At 42.3% G+C, this 19,717-nt stretch overlaps 1 protein-coding gene across 4 annotated transcripts in view; it reads left to right on the top strand.

Annotated features, from left to right (window-relative positions):
* Positions 1-221: 221 nt before the first annotated feature.
* LOC139282616 (nuclear receptor coactivator 3-like) overlaps positions 222-19,717 on the top strand; it is a 28,600-nt gene continuing 9,104 nt past the window's right edge. For 3 of the 4 annotated variants that reach the window (XM_070902412.1, XM_070902411.1, XM_070902409.1), the window contains exons 1-8: positions 222-297; positions 14,473-14,540; positions 16,606-16,710; positions 16,889-17,049; positions 18,285-18,385; positions 18,610-18,784; positions 18,960-19,151; positions 19,475-19,561. In XM_070902412.1, coding sequence (XP_070758513.1) covers positions 16,625-16,710; positions 16,889-17,049; positions 18,285-18,385; positions 18,610-18,784; positions 18,960-19,151; positions 19,475-19,561 — 802 coding nt within the window. In that variant the 5' untranslated portion in view covers positions 222-297; positions 14,473-14,540; positions 16,606-16,624. The remainder of the gene's footprint in view (positions 298-14,472; positions 14,541-16,605; positions 16,711-16,888; positions 17,050-18,284; positions 18,386-18,609; positions 18,785-18,959; positions 19,152-19,474; positions 19,562-19,717) is intronic. The other variant, XM_070902410.1, reaches the window with a different exon arrangement.

Here is a 19,717-nt window from a genome sequence, read left to right as displayed (position 1 = left end):
TGCCAGCCTATAAATACATTTTTAAATCTCTCCCCTAATAATATCAGTGACTGCTGCTCATATCACCTATGGGTATTGGTGTACGTGTAGTTCATTTGTAGGACGTGTCAAACTGTTTGATGCAGCTTGAGAAGGAAAGCAACTACATTACCCAGAAGTCTAGTCGCCCTGCTACAAGCTGGCTCCCTCCGCTCTGGGAGTGTTTCGCATTTAAACAAACACGGTCCTGCCGAAGATGGCGGAGAGTTTGTAGAGGCGTAAAAGAAACTGCTCTACTCAATGAAAGCGTCGAAGCCGGTGAGTTTTCTGCAATTGCTTCATGATTCGGTTATACCCAAGTTTTGAACTAATGCTAGTGTGTGTTTGAACGCGCAAATTTGTCACAGAAGCAGTTGGTGTCGCTCCGCTTCCGCGCAGGCTGTGGTTTTTAAGCTACCGTGATACAATGAGCCACCTTACCACTGTCTATTTGTTATGGAATGTTTGTTGTGATATTATTGGCTCCGAAACTATAAATAAGATAATAATTGAAGTAAAGTCTGGCTTGATAATGTGCCATTCTTATCGGGTACGGTGTTTGTTGGTCTTTCCATTATCCGCTAGCTACAAAGTTTACGAGATACAGGCTCTCTGATTCGCTGGGGTGCTATAGCCTAGCTGTTAATACTCAACACTGCTTGTGAGTGTACTCGTTTGGCTTTCAAAACGTTAATGTTAACTTTGTAGCGCCACTGGACCGTGTTCATTGTGCACAACACAGCTGAATAGCTTTTGGCACTATATTTCTTTTTACCAGACGGTCTGACTTGCTTTACAGTTTCGGTACAAATGGGGCTGCAGGATCACAGCGTTCACAGCTAACGTTACCGTAGTAGTTGTCTTGGGTGACAAAATGAAAATAAAATTGTCCATTGCTTATTTGTTCCGGTTGTCTCGCCCCCACAATATATGTAGTGGAGGGTAAATACACTTAAACACGGTGTAGTGTACCTACATTTTGTTTGTGGGATAGTTTTCTTGCCTTTTGATTTGTCACATAAATGCAACACCGTTTAACAAATAACAGCAAGCCAATGTAGCTGAAGTTCAGTCATGTGTAATTAGAAAAACACAAATTTCCTCTTTTCAGAAAGTAAGTTTTATTTTCTTGGTGGTTGTCAAATGTATGATGTTAACCAGCTGCAGGTCAGGATTAACCACCTTGTGTTTACCAGCACATCACTGTCCCCCACTGCTCACAACCAAACTTGAACTGACCAGCTAAGCGTGGCTGCTCTGGAGGATCCACAGCATCTGTTATTTATTTGCATGGTTGTAGTGAGATTACGTATCCGTGATTGTAATGGCTGGTATAATGGCCCATCACACCATGATAAATGTTTTTCACCGCTGATAAATCATATTTAGGTGCATATATGTGTGTGTGAGAGAGAGACAGACAAACAGGCAGAGGGAGATGAATGTGTTTCGGTGCAGGGGAGGATGAACACTTCCAGGGTTCAGGTAGAGTCCAGTTGTGCTTTCTCTGTGCTTGACAAGGTGTATGCTGAGCACTCACTTTTTGAGGTGGTAAGATGACATTCTTGGGGAGCGTGCTCATGTGTAGGCAAACAATGAGGAGGTAAGTTAGTCATTCCACTTAAACAGTTGAGGTCTAGGTGTGCTGTAGCTCTCTTAGCCTCAGGGCATCCCTGCCAATACTTGCAGGTATTTACAGCTCAATGCTTATTTCCATGTGAGAGTTTCTGAAATCATCTAGATGTTATTGTCATATTTCTACATGGGTTAGTTGTCGCAGGAATTTTCCTGCTTATATCATTTCACACGGGCCACTCATTAAATAGGCTGCGTTATCTCAATAATGTGGACATTTAGATGGCGTGTAGCCGGGGCTTAACAAGTGAGAATGGTGCTGCAGCCGTCGGATGAGCTAACTTCTCTTTATTTTGAGTCTGATGGAATGCCATTACTCAAACTCACGTATGTGTTATTTTTGTAAGTGGTAGAATGACCACTGTGGGAACCTGTCCAATGAACTGCTTCTGCTCATATTCTTGGCGAAAGGAGCCCCCTGTCCCCCAGCCTCTGTCCCTTTATCTACCACTTTCTTTCTCCCTCACACACAGGGTGTCAGGCTGCGTTAACAATGAATCAATCTTTGGGGGGATTCTTTGACTGCAGATGGGGTGAAGAAGTGACTGGGATGCATGGCTTTCGCTCTTTGTCTGCTGGCCCCTGTGCTCTCAATAATTCATTAACTTATCACTTTTTCTCATGGGACTGGGAGAAGTCTCTCTGTGGTGGCAGATTCTGTGGTTACATCAGATCGCCTGATTGATAATCGAATAATCATCCATTTACTAGCATTGCTGATTTTTAGTTAATACTCACAGAGGTTACTTTTGGAGTTGAATATTTTGGCATCCTGTCGACAATACAATGAAAATGTAAAATATATTTTCTGTGAGAAAAACAGACTTGGTAAACTAATACATCTTGGGAGCAGACATGGCAGATAATACACTAAATTTAGCTTTTTGAATGTATTTAGTGACATCTGTAGCTACTCAGTAGGGTTGGGAAGTGTTTGGATTTTGTCAATTTTGATACATCTGTGTATTGATTCTGGTATCCGAGAAGGGGAGGAAAAACAAGTGGAGAGCTTGCCACTTCTGTGTGGCAGAGCCACTTTTTGTTAACTGTCTCTAATCTGTCTTTGTCGAGCTGCATTTTTCGTCACTGATGTCTGAATAGATGGCATTCTTCTAGTGTTTCGTAAGTCTGTGTGCCTTAACAGAGACGGAGACATTGATAATAAGTTTCGTTTAGAGTAACTGCCAATCGGTCATGTGGCATGTGTTCAATTTAAGATTAATAGCTGTGTGGGTGAGCAGCGGCTCTGAGAGGACTCTTGATGACACGCAGAGCTGAAAGGAAAGCCTAATTGTTTTCCCTAATTGAAATATGACTCCTTGGTCTTAGTATCTTTTTGTTAGGCAGCAGCACAGGTAGTGTAGGGTTAGTGAAGGAAAACACCAGAGTTGCTGTCTCTGACTGATGACTTGCAACAAGTACTTGCCATTCAGGAAAAGAGGATTTACCTTGTCCTGTTTCCAAGTCAAGTTGGAGTATTCAACAGTTACTCTGTGCCATTTAGACTTGACTCTGACTTTTCGTTGGTGTTTTACAACCAAGTTTTAAGAATACAAACGTTTCCTGTGGTCGGCTCATGCTGTGTAAAACATCCTATTTAGTCCCCTCATCTCAAGGTCACTCATGCAGGGACAGTGATCTGTATTTGTGTTTGTTGAAGTGCACATACCACTCTCTGGTGTGGTAGTACTCAACAGGTAGGTTTGCTTTTTCCGCCTACCTCTGGAAAGCTAAATATAGAAAACTCTGCTTAACAAGACAGTCGTGTTTCCAATACTAAAATATTTACAACTACTTCGCCCAAACAAGTGAGAGTGAGAATATGAGATGAGAGCTGCTGAAACCAGATTTTTATTCACTATTCAGAGGAAGCCAGACAGCCAGTCCGCTGAGTCCCAAGTCAAGCGGTGCAGTTTGCACTCTGACTCTGTTTGAAGTCACGTCTCATTCATCCCTTCGGTCCCCTCTTCGTCAACTCTGAGGTAATGCGCAAGTGTTGGGCTAGCTGAGCCATATGTGAGCCATGCACACTTCTACAAGCCAAACGGGCAGCCTGAAGCAATCATTGCACCCAATTCCAGTTTATAACCAGCAAGGATTTGGAACAGTTGACTCTCTGTAGTCCTCGTTGATTGGACGAAGGCAAGAGTTTATTAGGGAAGGGGGTGCCAAGAGCTTTGTCCCCCCCCTCCCCTCCTTGCCCTTCCTCTTTAACTTCAACTCCCCCTTTAACTTTCGCTCCCCCAGCTGAAGAATGCTCGTAAAACGGGTTCACCTGAACAAGCCAGTGGGAGGGTAGCTCCCTGGCCTAGTTTTGTTACCATTGTAAAATGTTAGCAAGACCTTGTTTGTGTTTTGTTTAAGGCCCCCTTTTATAAAAAAAAAATGCTTTGGGGGAGAGACAGCAAGGGTGAAAAAAAAAAAGCAGCTTGGTTTGTGAGATAACTACTACCAGATGCTCTCTCTGTCTGTTATTCAGCGTAAGGAGAAGGAGAAAGAGAGGCTGGTAAAGATGGGAAGAGAAAAGACACACTGTCATGTCTGGATGAACTTCTCAACTGCTACATGGACACTCCATCTTCTCCCTGTCTCCAATTGTCTTGTCCCGTGTATTCTCTGCCACCATCAAATACACAAGAATTTAAAAAGGTGTGTTTGCACAGGCCAAATAGTTAGTTTGCAAACAAAACAACTAGGGGCTTTGGCCTCAACCACTGCAAAGTGTGCATGTTCTCTGTCCCAAATTTTCACAAAGCTCACTCTTACTGCCCTCAGTACTCCCTCCCCTGTAATTCAACTGTATCAAATGGTTGGTTGCATCTATTCCCTTTTGTTTGCATTGTGTTCCTCTTTCTTTCTCTCCGCACATCTCCAAGATGAAACAGTTTAATGTTGGACTTATGTGGCAGTGGGGTGGGGTTTCTGGGTCTGTCTGGATTGAGAGGCAGCTGTGGCTGGCATGGCGCTGCAGTTGCAAGTTGTAAGAGGATATGTGCGCGTATGTGACCATGGAAGCAGGGACTGTAAGAGCACAGAGCGTCTCCTATCTTGCAGTTCACCTGCAATTTAAAAGCTCCTTTAATTAAAATAAATTACCACAAGTTGCAGTGAGTGTGCAGACATTTGCTCACAGCACAGTGCTAGACAGTATTTAGATTTTCCACTAGTGTGATTTCTACTTTATTGCAGCCTTGAGTTCAAAGAAAAGTCAAGTTGTGAATGACAGACTTCCACGCCATCGTTAAAGGCTCCAGACTTACTACAGCATGTCAACACTGGCAAGGCTTGTGTCAGATAATTTATTATCATCCCTTTTTTTACAACAACACTCATTTATTAATTGGACTGATTTTTTTTCCCCCCTCCTTTTTGGATAAAGTGGAAAATGTTCCTTTTACCATTACTGCGCTCTGCGACTGGTGACGTCACCCTTGTGTATGTGGCTTGTCGTTAAGGCAACACTCCAATCAAAAGGTTGCTGCTCTGGAGCTTACCGTTGTCCCCAGAATAGCTGAGCCAACACTTGCCTCCTGACATTGCCACATCACACGAAGCTTTTCTCCAATACAGTAGTTTTTATATACCAAAAAGTCACAAAAGTCAGCCATTAGTCCCGTCCAGTATTTTATATGGAGGTGACTCTACTTTTGGCAAGTGACCGCCATGTTTCCATTCGGCTTGTTTCTTGTGGTTCGCATATATGCTCATCTGATTGCAATGGCCATACTGGACAAAGTGAATCTATATGACCGCGGTGTGACTAAAATAGGAAAACTAGAGGTCCCTGTTCAGTTAGCATCTCTGTAACAGTCTATACTACCCTGTGACTACCCTGTTCCATGTTGGACGTAAGCTAAACATTATTTATGAGTTTGGTTTTAAGTGGAGATGGCAGAATTTGACAGTTGCCCAAAAACACAGTCAGTGGGGCAGATCAGAATAAGTGTGTATTGGCGCATTGTGGATGAAGTCAACCCACATGGTTTTGTAAGTTTCAATACATTTCCTTTGACAGACAAGCAAATATAGTAACCACAAGCAGTGTAACAAGACAGTCACTACAGGATACAGGGTTCACAGTTCAATACTTACTATTTTAAACATTTCTTAAATATAACCAGACAGACTACAAGATTCCTTACTCGTTCTTCAGGAGGCACAAAATGTGCAAAACAGTTTAGCCATCTCTTAGTTTTTTAAATGTAAAATTCACTGAAAAAAAATCTAATAATTCAACATTTTTCTTTTGCTGTGAAATCCTACATAAAACTTAACTGAAGAAAAAATGGTTTGAGTGCCTGTCAAAATGCATGTTTAATATTGCAAGTAGATTTACGGTGTTGTGTTTGGATGTCCTGCAGATGTGATTGTGTAAATATTTTGATCTAATATATTCAGTTTAATGAAATTATGTGGTGTCATTATACTACAGATACTCTAGGGAAAATGTGTTCCACATAGTTCCACAGCAATGCTACAAACAACATGTGCTAACATGTTACTGTTAAGCTTATACACTTGCCATTGGATGTGTCTGAGTTCTGAGTCCTTCTGATTTAGAAATAAGTAGGCTGCAGACAACATTTTATGAAGGCTGCATAATTATTTGTGTTATAATTGTCATCAAGATTTTGGCCTCCACAATTAAACTTGACCGGTACAGTATTGATGCTTTGTGGTTAGTTCAATTTAACTTGTTTTTTCGCGTGTCAGCTTGATCAGCGTGTGTTGTCCTTTGCCCGCTCTCTTACAGTGTGAGGGGACTTGATTAGCAGTGCAGGCTTAATCACTCAGCAGATGGGAACAGAGTGCAGTGTCACCAAGACAAAAACAAACCCACAGTTGGATTATGGCTCAGCACGTGTGTGTGTGTGTGTGTACGTGTGTACGTGTGTGTACATGTGTGTCTGTGTCCAGTCAGACTGAGCAATTCTGATTTGATTCCTAAACAGATTCCTGAGTGTTGTGATACCAGCCCAGCATAGCTCTTCATTTCTTTTTACACCATTTGTCTTTCAACACTTGGTCCTTGTGACCCCTGTATCCCGCTTGTCCTCATAAGTCATTTAAACACACTTTTAATAGTGTTAACCTGCAACTGAGGGACATGTGGTGGGCAGAATGTGTGGCAGATGAAGGAAAATGAAAAAGGAAAACCAAAGAGTAGAGTAGTAGACCTTATCAAGTGCACAAGAATTAGGTTTATGTTCTGTCTTTTTATATTCCATAATGCTGTGGGTTTTATTGCACTGGGATTGAAACAAAGCAAACTTAAATGGTCTCTACTTATGTGTCAGACTGTAAAATGATCCTCTTGAGTTCTTTTGGTAGTTTTATTTAGGTTTTGTGTCATTTTGTTTTTTATTTAGCCATGGTTAGCTGTTTGTTGCCCTGGGAGATAAAAGAAAGCAGGCATTGATAGTTTTCTAATGAAGTACGACTGTGAGGATTAAAAACCCCAGTTATGCTTGTGCTCTCCTTTACCCCGCGTACCTCATTTCTGGAATCTTTTTCACCTAGGCTCTGTCAACACGCGAAGCTGGCCAGTTGAAAGAAAGGAAAAGAAGTAGTAAGGGGAAAAATCGGAGATGGGGGGGGGTGCAGTTGTGAAACTGGCGTCGGACCATCTTTTGAGTGGAATTCTTTGCAGGGGTCAGAGTTCAGGCGCTGCAGTGTGGTGCTGTGATTGGCTGAGGAAAGGTGAAATGAAAACCACAGTAAACTTTTGACCCCGGCGCAGGAGCTCTAAAGGAACGCCCAGCTCTGGCGTGGTGGAACAGAGCCCGCTCTCTTCCTGTGTTTACTCCACCAATCCAACAGGGACGGTGGGGAGAGGAGGAGGAGGGGGAGTAGGGGGGAGGGAGCACAGAGAGGGAGGAGAGAAAGACACAAGCGCAGGAGGGAGGGAGGAACGGCAGAGAGAAAATCGTCAGAGCTGTGCTGCGGTCTGAAAATGAATATCTGCTTTTTCACTGAGTTGCACAGTTGAAATGTGTACACACACACGCACGCACACACACAAAGTTAAAACCAAGCAGTCTTTTTTGTATATGTCAATTTAAAAAACGTTGCCAAAAGTAATTACAATGGTTGACACATGTTCACATTGAATTATCTGAGGCTACATGAGATTTCTCCTCATTACATCTGCGTCAGTTGCTGGTGAAGATGTGTGTGTTATCAGACTGGGCAGCATGGAGGCTGATCAGGCCCCAGCGCTCTGGCTCTCCAGATAAAAGGGTGTTTAGCCATTGATTAATGAACTCATTTCCATAATATTAGCCTTGTGTGATCACAACTGCCTGCATTTTGTTTGGTCTCCTCTGGACGATGCCGTGTCCTCTTTCTTATCACCTCGCCATGAACACCAACACGTCAGGCTTCGAGAAAATGAAGGGGTTGTTAGAGATGCAGCGTAACAGTTGTGCTATGCCATGAGTTAGCTGGTTGAATCTGTGACCGCGTGGGTCCTTTCCTGTTTCTTTCTGTTCTTTGTCTGTATTAATGATGGATAGTTATTGGAGATGCATGTGTGACACACACACACACACACACACACACACACACACACACACACAGTGTAATCTGCCATCTCTTTGTTTCCACCTTCATTTATTTTCCCTGGTTTTTCTACACGTTGCCGTTTGTGTGAGAGAAATGGGGAGATGCACACACAGTCTGTCTGAGCTGTGTGTGTTATGTGTGCAGGGCACGGGTGGGGGATGTTTTTTCTAGGAGAAAAAGCAATCCTATGAAGGCAGTTTCTCTGCTTTGAACTACCTTTTCTCTCTGCCACATTCATCTATGGGCATCATGTACACTACAAGTGTGAGGGGGAAAAAACACTAGGACACATAGCTGTTTTGTGTTTTTATACATCTACTGTTTTTATGTGCCCTTGCAAATTTGTTTTATGAGAAAATTCACGTCAACAGTATGTTGTTTTGCAGTGTAAATGAATCACAGATGGGCTAAACAGTGTTTTAATTTATTGATAATTCATCCCACATTTAGTTTTCATCTGCAAAGTTTGCATCAATTATTAGATTTGTAAACGTGTAAAATGTAAAGAACATAGCTGACCTTTTGCACTTATGTTTTTCACGTATTTTAGGTCAAAATGAAAAGTTGGACACTTTTTTTTTTTTTTTTAATTGAGGTTTCTTACTGATGCCTCTCTGAAATGCTTCACAAACTCCAAGAAGCATCTGAGAGGGTGGGCTGCATTCCCATTTCCACTTCCTTGTCCTCTCTCATATTTGTGTCACTGCCGTGGTTTTGAAAGTTGTGCTTTATTCCACTGTGAACTGCTCCTTGTGTGACTTTAATGTTAACTCTAAATCAGTCACACTTGTTGAGGCTTTTCATTTGGAAGACTTATCCAAGTGAATTCATTTGGTACAATAGAAATGAAACAAAATTGGCTTTGTGTTTGTTTTATTTTTGGCAGTGTCAATTCACAACTCGGACACGGTTTGGATGGACCTTCATATTAAAAGTACGCAGAGGAATCAAGAGACAGAAACATCTTGCTCGACCACCAGACACCCCACATAAAACGAAGGGATATAGCCTATGGTTTCAGTCTGGTTTTTAAGCCTTGCTGGAATTTCACAAATACGTCAGCATCTAAATGGAGGCTTTCTCTGAACAATTTACAGCTTCACTTTTTCAGAATCCACAACTTGTACACACATGCTTGACATATGTCCTCCTCATCCCCATCCCTAAATCTCATTGTGTGGCGGCACTCTCCATCTTGCCATCAAACCCTCTGGCTCCAGTTTTGTCCCACTTGCCCATGTTTCATTGCAATCATGTGTAATGTTGGCAGGGAAACAGCTAATAAGCAATATTCTCCAACAACAAGGGTCCATTCAACTCTATGAAAAGTGTTTGCTTCTGGTTATCGTCCCTCAAAATTAAGGGGGAATCCCCAAAATGTCAAGATGACAGATGGCTGCTAAACTAAGTGAAATTTGGTTCTAAATTATGTGACACAAAAGCAGTAATGTCGTCTATCGTCCTTGTTTTTCCTGCCATCTAGCAACAGTAACAAAGTTATTGGTTCCAGCATGGAGTTCACAGCATTGAAAGTTCAGACGTGTCAGACACTTTGTGTGCTATGGCATGGATCCTTTCCTAAGTTAACTCTTGATTCAAAATGTAAAGCTGGTTTTTAAATCTGATTGCGTTGTCTGTTCATCTAGAGTGCAGCATTAATTAACTATCTTAAAAGAACTTTCCAATTTTACTGACATTACTGTCTCAGCAGTTTTTTAAGCATCTTGTTTGTGTGATTTTTTTATTCACAAGTTTGTTCAGGCAACACCTCTTTATTGATTGTAATGGCCATTCGATTTCAACTGAAGTTAATTCCTTGTTCTTTTTGCCTTGCTGAGGTCCAGAAGGATACAGTACTTTTGGATACATGCATATCTGCCACATATCTCACCATTACCATAACAGCTAGAATGCGTAGCTAACTAGCTTGTGATTTTCTGATTTCTCCGTACAACAGTGTTCTCGCTTTGCCGTGGCCTGGCTCGTGACAGTACTAACCTACTTCCGAGACCAAACGGGAGCACAACATTACAGTGTTTCCCTCACACATTACGCAGTATGTCGAAGACTCATAAATACATTGTGAAAAGGTTGTGATTTATTTAGATAGGTTTAGTTGCACCAGATTAATTTGGTCGTGTCAATAACTAGTTCCAGAAGGTGTTCCTCGTTAAGTATTTGTTGTTGAGGCAGCATTTTAATTAGAGCAGAATTACAACAGGTGGGTTGTATTAGACAACACATTCGTCAGCCTGTTATACTTCAAATCAGTCATCCTATAGCGTGGACAGCTAATTCTCTAGCTGTCGCTCACATTACAACAGTCTGTTTAGCTCGCTTGTTCAAATCAGGACTGTGTGTCGGTGTAAAAGGGTTCCTATCTTTAAAGTTAGCCAAAAACCTTTTTTTGCAATCACACACCACAGAAAGTGTGCAGAGCTGATAAAATTCAATAACATCAATTCGTAAATCTTTTTCATTCACCTCAAAAAAATCAAGGTGTTTTTTGGAAGGGAGGGAAAATCCAAATATGCATTTATTGATTATTTACTTTTATTCATGATTAATGTCCAAAAGGGCCCAATTCATAAGAGTTGACATTCGGATTCTGCACAACATGGCTTCAGATTTCCCTAGGATTTGTTCTTGAACAAAGACATTGAGGCCACGTTTGGTGTGAGCTCCAATTGCACTTAACCTAGTGTATAGCTGGTTGTATGCTCAGCAGGAGGTGGAGAAGTTCTTTGAAGAAAAACAGGAAGTCATTCTGTCCTTTTGTTTTGCTCTTGATGTCCCAAACTCAAGTGGACACCTTTTGTTGCTTTATTACGTGTGTGTGTGTGTGTGTGTGTGTGTGTGTGTGTGTGTGTGTGTGTGTGTAGTGAAGCAATGATGCTAAATGCTTCTAGTAGCTCTCATGCCTACCATGACTTTGAAAGAAAGAAAGAAACATATTTTTTCAGTATTTTACTGTGTTTCCACACCCTCAAACCCTGAGCTGTTTAACCCCTTTCTCTCTCACAGTTATAATAAAGACAGTTTGGGCTCATGTGCTTTGGCTGTGTTTTGGGGGATCTATAATTGTGTGTATGTGTGCCTCACTTTGTCTGATCTTTGTTTTGGGTGGGCCAGTGTTTATTGTGGGGCCTGCCACTCATTGTCTCAGGGATCTCAGATTGCAGGCTTTATTTCAGGCGGAGCAGGAATGTCCTCCTCACTATTCTGGTCCTGACTGACTGACTCACACTGCTGCAGTTCTGGCCTGAAGCCAAATGCCTGTGTATTGAAATAGTGTTTTTTTTAATAATACTAACTGAAATAATTTGATACTGCAGTGTGTCATTCAGTACCAGGTTTACCTGGTAATCTCATCACCATCATATCTGTAAGAGAATAGGCATTTTTTGGTTGTTGTTGTTTAGAGATCCACAAGGGTGATTGGCTGTCTTGCTCATATAGTCTCTTCAAACACAGTAAATTCAGTGAGGAATGTTCTGGTTGCAAACAGACCTCAGAGTGGCTATGGCTATGATGGCTATGATGCCATCCACTCAGCATAACAGTCTTCAAAATGTTTTTATCTCCCCAACTCACCAATCACTTACTGAGGCTGCAGAATTGCTGAAGTGATTCAAATGAGACCTGTGTGAAAAATCGCTCTCTGAGAGAACACAAGAATCAGGGGACAGATAGCCTATGTCTTTGGACATGCTTTTTTTACTCCGCATTAGTGAAGTCATGCTCGATACGAGCTTTGAGGCATCCAGCGCTTGTATCCTTGTAAGATAATCATGTCTGTGATGACGTTTAAGTACTTGTTTTCTAACGCAAGATTAGTACACGAGTGGTTGCAATGTTGGCGGGTTGTTTTGATGAAGGACGCAAAACCCCTCACAGTCAATGGGGTTTGAAGTATGAGAGCTTGAGTCTGTCACTTCTCTGCCCACTGTCACTTCTGACCAGATGAACAAGCACATTCACTGTCAAAGCTCAGTCAGTGCACAACTGTAATTTTATAAGTCAGTATTCAAACCCAATGGAAGACAGTAAATGTAGAGCTCTATATAGTGAATCAGGAGTGATTTTAGACACAGCCTGCAGGTAAAACTACGGGTGCTCTTTCAAAACTGACCTGACTGCAACTTCAGTTCTTACCCCAATAATTCAACAGCAGTCAGCATTAGACACAACTTTTTGTTTCGCACTTAACTATTTGCACCATTTCACTGAAGCTTATATTTCGTTCCTTTGCAGTCTGACTTTTTTCGGGGGTTTTTGGTATTGCATTGAAATAGAGAACTTTTAAATTTTGGTTTTAAAAGAGTATTCAGATTCAGTATGCAGATGTTTTTATTTTAAAACAAAACAAGTAGCAAACCAGTTTTGTTTAGGAACAGTTTCAAAGTCAAACACCCAGTATTGCTACCAGAATCTAAATGTTTTTAAGTGATACCCAGCACTATTTTTCTCAGTGCACTCTTCAATGCCTCCTCTCTTCTCCCCTCCCCCTCCCTGCCCCCCCCCTCCTCCTCCCCCTCTGTATTCTTCTCAATCTGTCTTGACTCCTCCTCCTCCTCCTGCAGTCCATATTCATACGAGTGCTTATATCTCCTGATTTGAATTACATTTCACTTCCAGAAGTTACTCATGTGTGTGTTTGTACCGGTGTCAGTAAACAATGACAGGAAACGCATGGATTTGCAAGGTTTAACAATAATGATCATGAATGAGAGTTGAGGATATGACATGACTAAAAGATAAGAAAAATATGCTCAAAAATGTTGCTTTCTCACTCTAGTTTCTGTGAATTGTTGATCTGGTGTTTTGGTGTTTGAAAGAGTCGACTTGGAATTATTAAACCATGTTTGGACAGTTGACAGGGAGGTAACGCTTTTCTCTCTTTCTCTGTGTTAAATTATTCAGCTGCAGCATTAGCTCAGTAGCAGCCCTGCATTTAGGACTGATGTGATCAGTGGTCTGTGGTGGAGGATCACTCACACACTCACACACTCTGCATATGTGTGGTCAGTGATGATTGTGAGTTAGACCTATGACTAATAAGACTAAACCTTTTTCTTCTCAGGAGTTGAAACATTTATCAAATCCAAGTCTTATAGTTTATTTCTTTTGATATGTATTTTTAATTAGCTTGTCCTTTAGAACACCAGTTGTTCAAGACTTATTTTTTTTGATGAATCTTAAAGTCACGCATTATTGTAGCTGTATTATGAAGAATTTGTTTTTAGGGCAGCGTGATTATTATTAGCTTTCATGGGGGAAAGAACATCTGACAGGCTTATCTACGGCAGTAGGATGATGGTGCTAAAGGTCAGTGGTTTTGGGAGCAGTTTGTACCAAAACACTGAAGACCAGGCCCTCCCAGTTTTTGTGTTAGGACCCTATGACGGGTCCTTCAGTATGAAAATGTGGCTAGAAAAATCCTAAGCACACAGCTAAAGTTATTATATCTGAGTGTAATATTGTAACTGCTATTTTGAAATGGAAAAACTGTACACACAGATGTTGGTGACCATCTCAAGAGAGAATCTTTTCTGTTGCTTTGATGAAAGCTTATCCAATTGCTCTGATGAGAAAATGCAAAACCCTAGAGAGCCTTCTTTATTGTGATTATGAATAGGATTGCAAAGTACTGAAAGTTATGAAAGCATTGACCAAATGGCTACTAGCACATGTATAGTGTCTGCCAAATGTTTCTTAAAGAATTATAAGCATTGATTATTTAAAAAATGGTAGTAAAGAAAGGTGTTGGTTACTATAAAGTATAGTAAATAATGACTAATAAATAATGATTGCTTTTTTCAGTTCTGAGTTTTCTGACTATTTGTGAGAAGGGAGCCATTTGCACACTGCCTTGTTGTCTTAATGCTGAGTTAGCAAAGCTTTGGAAAGCCTCTGATGCCCCAGCAGCAATCATACAAGGTGTGCGTAGGAACCAGGACGACAGGGAACCAGCCTGATAAACAGAATATGTAAATAGGGTGGATGAGTTGCCACATTTCCAGGAAAGGGAAGTGATGACGCAGTGGAACGGGCTGAGGGGAGGACGCAAACAGGATGCTATCTGCTGTGGCTTCCTGTGCAATTTTAGAAATCAGTTTTTCCCATGAATTTCTGTGAAAGCAAAACATATTAAGAGCTTGTGCTATTTTCATCGGGCGCTGAAGCAGGAGCCATCCAGACATTCAGAGAGCACCACAGTCCATGACCTTTTTTGTTTTCTCTTTCTGTTTCCAGGAGATGTTGAGACATTGAAGCGACACTTGACCCTGAATGGAGCTTGACTGGGGCTTGTACTGGTCAAGGTGAGCATGTGGTATATGCAGAGAAACACACACACACACACGACCCAGGTGGACAATCCATTAAAGATTCAGACCATTTTATTTTTAACCATGAGATGTTGTATTTCTCACATTGGCAGCTGCTGTTTGTGCAACAATTCTCATCTTGTCCCAGAGCAAGTTTCACATTGTCAAATGAAGCTCTGATTCAGGTCAGTGGCATACTGCCAGGCCTGTTGAGACAACTCATCTGTGGTTTTGGTGGGCTGCTACTCACAATCTCTCACTCTGCTCGTGAGGTGTAGTCTTCTTGTTTTCAGATTTCAGTCAAACTTTTAGTGCAATATGTTAATGTGAGTGAACCAATGAAAAGCACAGTAAGTTGTGATGTGCAGTTGTCTAAATGCCACGAGAACAGAGTTGTTTTGGTGCAGTTTTATGTAACAAAGAGACTTTTGAAGAAAATTGCATTTCCGTTCACTCAGGTTTTCAGTATTACTTCCCCACAACCAGAGTAGAAGCTGTACCACTCTGCTGTACATCCTCTGCTTTCAGAAAGACCCCAAGCAGCCTTCAGCTCTGCTGTTTGTCCGTCTCAGGATGTGAGGCTGACTGAGGGCTGATGTCATCTCTCTCCACTGCTGCAGAGGTGAGCCTTAGGACAGAAACCAGGAAGGAAGGAAGGAAGAAAGAGAGAAGGGAGGGCAGTGAGAGTCGCAGCTGGAGCAGGACAGGCAGATTTAGAGAGGGGTGGTGAAAGGTAGACAGACAAGAAGCATGCGACGCAGATTTATGGTGGAGAGTGCGTGTCTGAGACTTGGTGCTCTTCTTGAAGTAGTAGTGCTGGTGGTGGGTGACTGGGCTGCATGTCCTAGCCTGCAGTTGCGGAGCAGGAGTTGCATAATGGCTCCCATCCGTTCTACACTTTTCCACTCTGGAATGAGCTCACTCTGGGTTTTAAGAGCGCTTGTGAGTGCACATACACACTCATGCAGACACAAAGTCCAGGATAGCGTTGTAGTAGTCCAATCTGGTTGTACAGCCGTGTGCTACAGCTTTGTGTGTATATCTCTGGGTGGGAATAGGAAAGAGCAATGACCTTAGAGGCTGGCTAAAGAGGTTTCCTCTAACGTGAACTCTGAGGGGGTCAGACTCAGGGCAATGCCAGAGCAAGAAAACAAGGGCAGGGTCCCCAGCCCAGCGCTGCTACACCCAGGGAGGGAGGGAGGGAGAGAAGGGAGGAGTTGTCTTAGGATGGTATGGGGGGAAACCGCAGTTAAAACCTATTGGAAGAAAGAACGGATGTAGCCTAGTATGGAGAATGCAGAGTAAAGAGAATGCGGAAGAGGGATAATTCTCACTAGTCCCTGAAATACATTGTGGAGCCTCGCCTGGACTGTTTCTGACTCCACAAGCCTGAGAAGTGTGTACTTTTTGCTTGTGCAGTCCCAGGCAGTTAGACAAAGAGGCGGGCTGGTGAATATGTGCCTTGCTGGGACAGTAGCTACTAGCACTCCTCTCGCTTACAGATGTGCTGATACATGCCTGAACATGTAAGTGTACTGGAAACGGTTTGTATATGCGGTGTTGCCGCTGCTAGCAGAGTGGTGTCATTCTAGAGGGCAGGCTGGCTGAACGCAGGATGACCCATCTCCCCTGAGGCTCCATATCACTACATCATCATCAGTCGCTCCTCGCAGTGGAACAGATGAGATTTCACTCCCATCAAGTACTAAGCAGGAACCAAGGCTGCTTTACTAACTCCCTCATAAATCTGTAGGAATCTACAATCTACTCTTCCCTTGGAAGTCACTTCATTTATAACCTCAACGGCTTGGGGATTTTGTAGATTTTTTTTTCCATAACGTGACACTAATCTTTCAAGGTTTGCCTGAATTTGGCGTAATTTCTGAATGGACTTGGCAAAGAAATGACAGCTGAGGGCACTTTCCAATCCATACTTATCCATTAATTAGATTGTACCACACATATATGAGTGTGTAAAGCTCTCTGTTCATTCCCTCTGATCATGTTGCGCGGCCTGTATCTGTGTGTATACATGTATATATGATGTGTGCGCTTTCAGGTGCTGATGTGCGCTGAAGATGAGTGGCGTAGGAGACAACTCGTTGGAGCCGCTGTGCTCCGACCGCAAACGTAAACTGTCCACCTGTGACACACCGGGCTTAGGGTGAGTGCTGTAACTTCTATTAAGTATCGATCACATACCAATCCACTTTGTCGGCTGCTGTTTTTGGTGTGAATGTCAGCTAGCATCTGAGCCGCGGCCGTATGGCTTGCATATGGACAGGGCATGGGGAAGTGAGGTTGTCATGGCAACATGTCTAATCCCCTTGACGCCCCGGCAGGTGTGACAAGCGTCGGAGGGAACAGGAGAGCAAGTACATCGAGGAGCTGGCTGAGCTCATTTCGGCCAACCTCTCCAACATTGACAGCTTCAACGTCAAGCCTGACAAATGTGCCATCCTCAAGGAGACCGTGAGACAGATCAGACAAATCAAAGAGCAAGGTACTACCACTGAGCATATTACACCCATACACTCCTGGTCAGAAAAAAAGCCACATACAAACATATAATGTATTTTTTCTGTATTGTTTTTGGAGAGTGAACAGTGAATTAAGTTAGGCAGGATCTTGTCAAGTACCCTGCTGCAGGACAGATGATGCCAGTGATGAAGTGGTGTATTCATGGACAGGCTGCTTCAGACTGACAGCCAGTTTGGCTGTTAGTATTGCTGGGGGTAAATGAACACCAGTAATTGAGACCAATCCTTGGTGGACATGGCTCAAGGCTGTCAGTAACAGTGTGTATCTGTTAGTGCCAAACCCTGCTTCTCTCTGGGAGACTGGTGGGAGACACTGGTGACTCAGAAATCAGACCTTTTTATATCCCTAGGCCATTTTCCAATCATTTCGCAGATTTTACATGATTGGATACACGAAGGAGGATATTTTCTTCCACCTGTTTTAGCTCGGTGGAGATTAGATCTGTGAGGTTAAGTGGGTAAGGAAGAGAGAGCGCAATCACATTGGAATCTACCCAGAGGGTCACAGCTGGCTACTGCTGGTCTGGGTGTAATGCAGCCAGGTTACCATAGTTACAGGATGGGAATGATGGAGGGCCTCTCTTTTTTTTTTCTTCTCTTTTCTGTCTGTTGTCCATTTAACACACCTTTTCCCTCCCCTTGTTCACACATCTTTGGTCTGCAATCAGTTTCTCTTCAGTTTTTTATGTCAGTCACTGCTTTCTCAGCTCTGTTTGCTTGTACAGCTAGTTTGGTTAGAAATGGAATTAAATCCAGTGTCATATTATTTGTCATCTTGCTTAGTGCCACAGATGACCCTGCTATATAGAGTGGTATCTAACAAAGCCTCAGACACATGCTGACTTTATAAATAGAATGGCATGCTAACCATTCATCCATGACTCATGCTGCCACCTGCTGGCCAGAAAAGGTATTATATTTCATTGTGATAGGGAAGCAACCCTCACTGGAAATCATAGAATAGTTTCCATGTAAGCACGACAAACAGTTTAATCAAGGAAAGTACTATAAAATAACATCTATTATACTGTGGCCGAAAACATGTAGGTTTTCTGAAGAACTAGCTATTCTTGTTGAGTAACACCATGGAAATGATTTGTAATTTGTAGTACCAGATAAAAGATCCAAAGGCATAGATAGCTGTTGTAAAATGACAATTCTCTCCATCAGTAGTGTGATGTGCTTCATCTGTCCTCAGGAAAGAGCTCTTGCAGTGATGACGATGTCCAGAAGGCGGATGTGTCCTCCACTGGTCAAGGGGTCATTGACAAGGACCATCTGGGGCCGCTGCTCCTACAGGTCAGCTTGGGGACAATCACTTGGGGGCAAAAAACCCAACACCAATTAGCTGCTCTTCCATATGCTAGACCAGTGCTTTGTTGTCATTGCTCATTTGAAGTTAATGAAATGTCTCAGCTGGTTTCTAGAGGGGCAAAATAGTAACCAAATTAGGTATATATATATAATGTTATTTGCATTGATAAGTCTTCCTTCATTCGCCTCCTTTTTGTGGCTGTTCTCAGGCATTGGATGGCTTTCTGTTTGTGGTTAACCGAGAGGGCAGCATTGTATTTGTGTCAGACAACGTGACGCAGTACCTGCAGTACAAGCAGGAGGAGCTGATCAACACCAGTGTGTACAACATCATCCATGAGGAGGACAGGGAGGAGTTTCACAAGAATCTGCCCAAGTCCAATGGTGAGACATGGGGTTTGTGTGTGTGCAAACACATTCAAGATCATGCATAAGTGTATGCTCAAGTGTGATCACGTCCTCACACGCATCTGTATAAATTATTAAACATCTGAATGTGCTTACACAAATGCACAGAGTCATGGTCATCTGTTTAGCTGTTGCCTATTTCTCTTCATAGCGCCGAATGGGGCATCATGGGGTGGAGAAGCACCCCGGCAGAAGAGCCACACCTTCAACTGTCGTATGCTGGTGAACTTTGTTCATGGTCAGAGTCATGGGTTGTCAGAAGAGAGGCCCGGGGGGCAACGCTATGAGACCATGCAGTGTTTTGCCCTCACTCAGCCCCGGGCTATGATGGAGGAGGGAGAAGGTAAAAGTTGTTGTTGTAATTTTTTTGTAATTAATTAATTAATTATTTCAGATTAAAAAATGGGAAAATACCACAATTAAACACATGACAACAGTTAAAATGTCCATTTATTCATGCAGAGGATGTGTTTTAACCAGCATTATTACATTACCCAATGGTTTCCTGTAGTGTGTAGCTTTGCCTTGTATTTGCATTTGCATTTGTTGGTCAATTTGTATTGAACTGTTGCGAATAATACTATACTCAAGTAAGATTTTGAATGTCCAGCTTCTCCTCCAATGTCATCAAATGAGGACTTAACATTGTGTTGTCTCTTTACTCAGATTTGCAGTCATGTATGATCTGTGTGGCACGACGCATCATTGCGGTAGAGAGGACAGAGAGATTTAGCACTCGCCATGAACTGTCAGGTAAGTTTCCAAGTGTATTCATTTTGGTTGATGCTGCGTACTTGTCCCCTTTTTTTTTTTTTTAAATAAACCCCCATTATTTGTACTGTACACTGAACTTTCCAGCCATGTCGTTGTAGATATTTAGAGACACCATAGATTCTTAATACACTCTAT

This window comes from Enoplosus armatus, chromosome 3, assembly GCF_043641665.1.
Source record: "Enoplosus armatus isolate fEnoArm2 chromosome 3, fEnoArm2.hap1, whole genome shotgun sequence".
NCBI classification, from domain to species: Eukaryota; Metazoa; Chordata; class Actinopteri; order Centrarchiformes; family Enoplosidae; genus Enoplosus; species Enoplosus armatus.
This window is presented reverse-complemented; position numbering and strand designations above follow the sequence as displayed.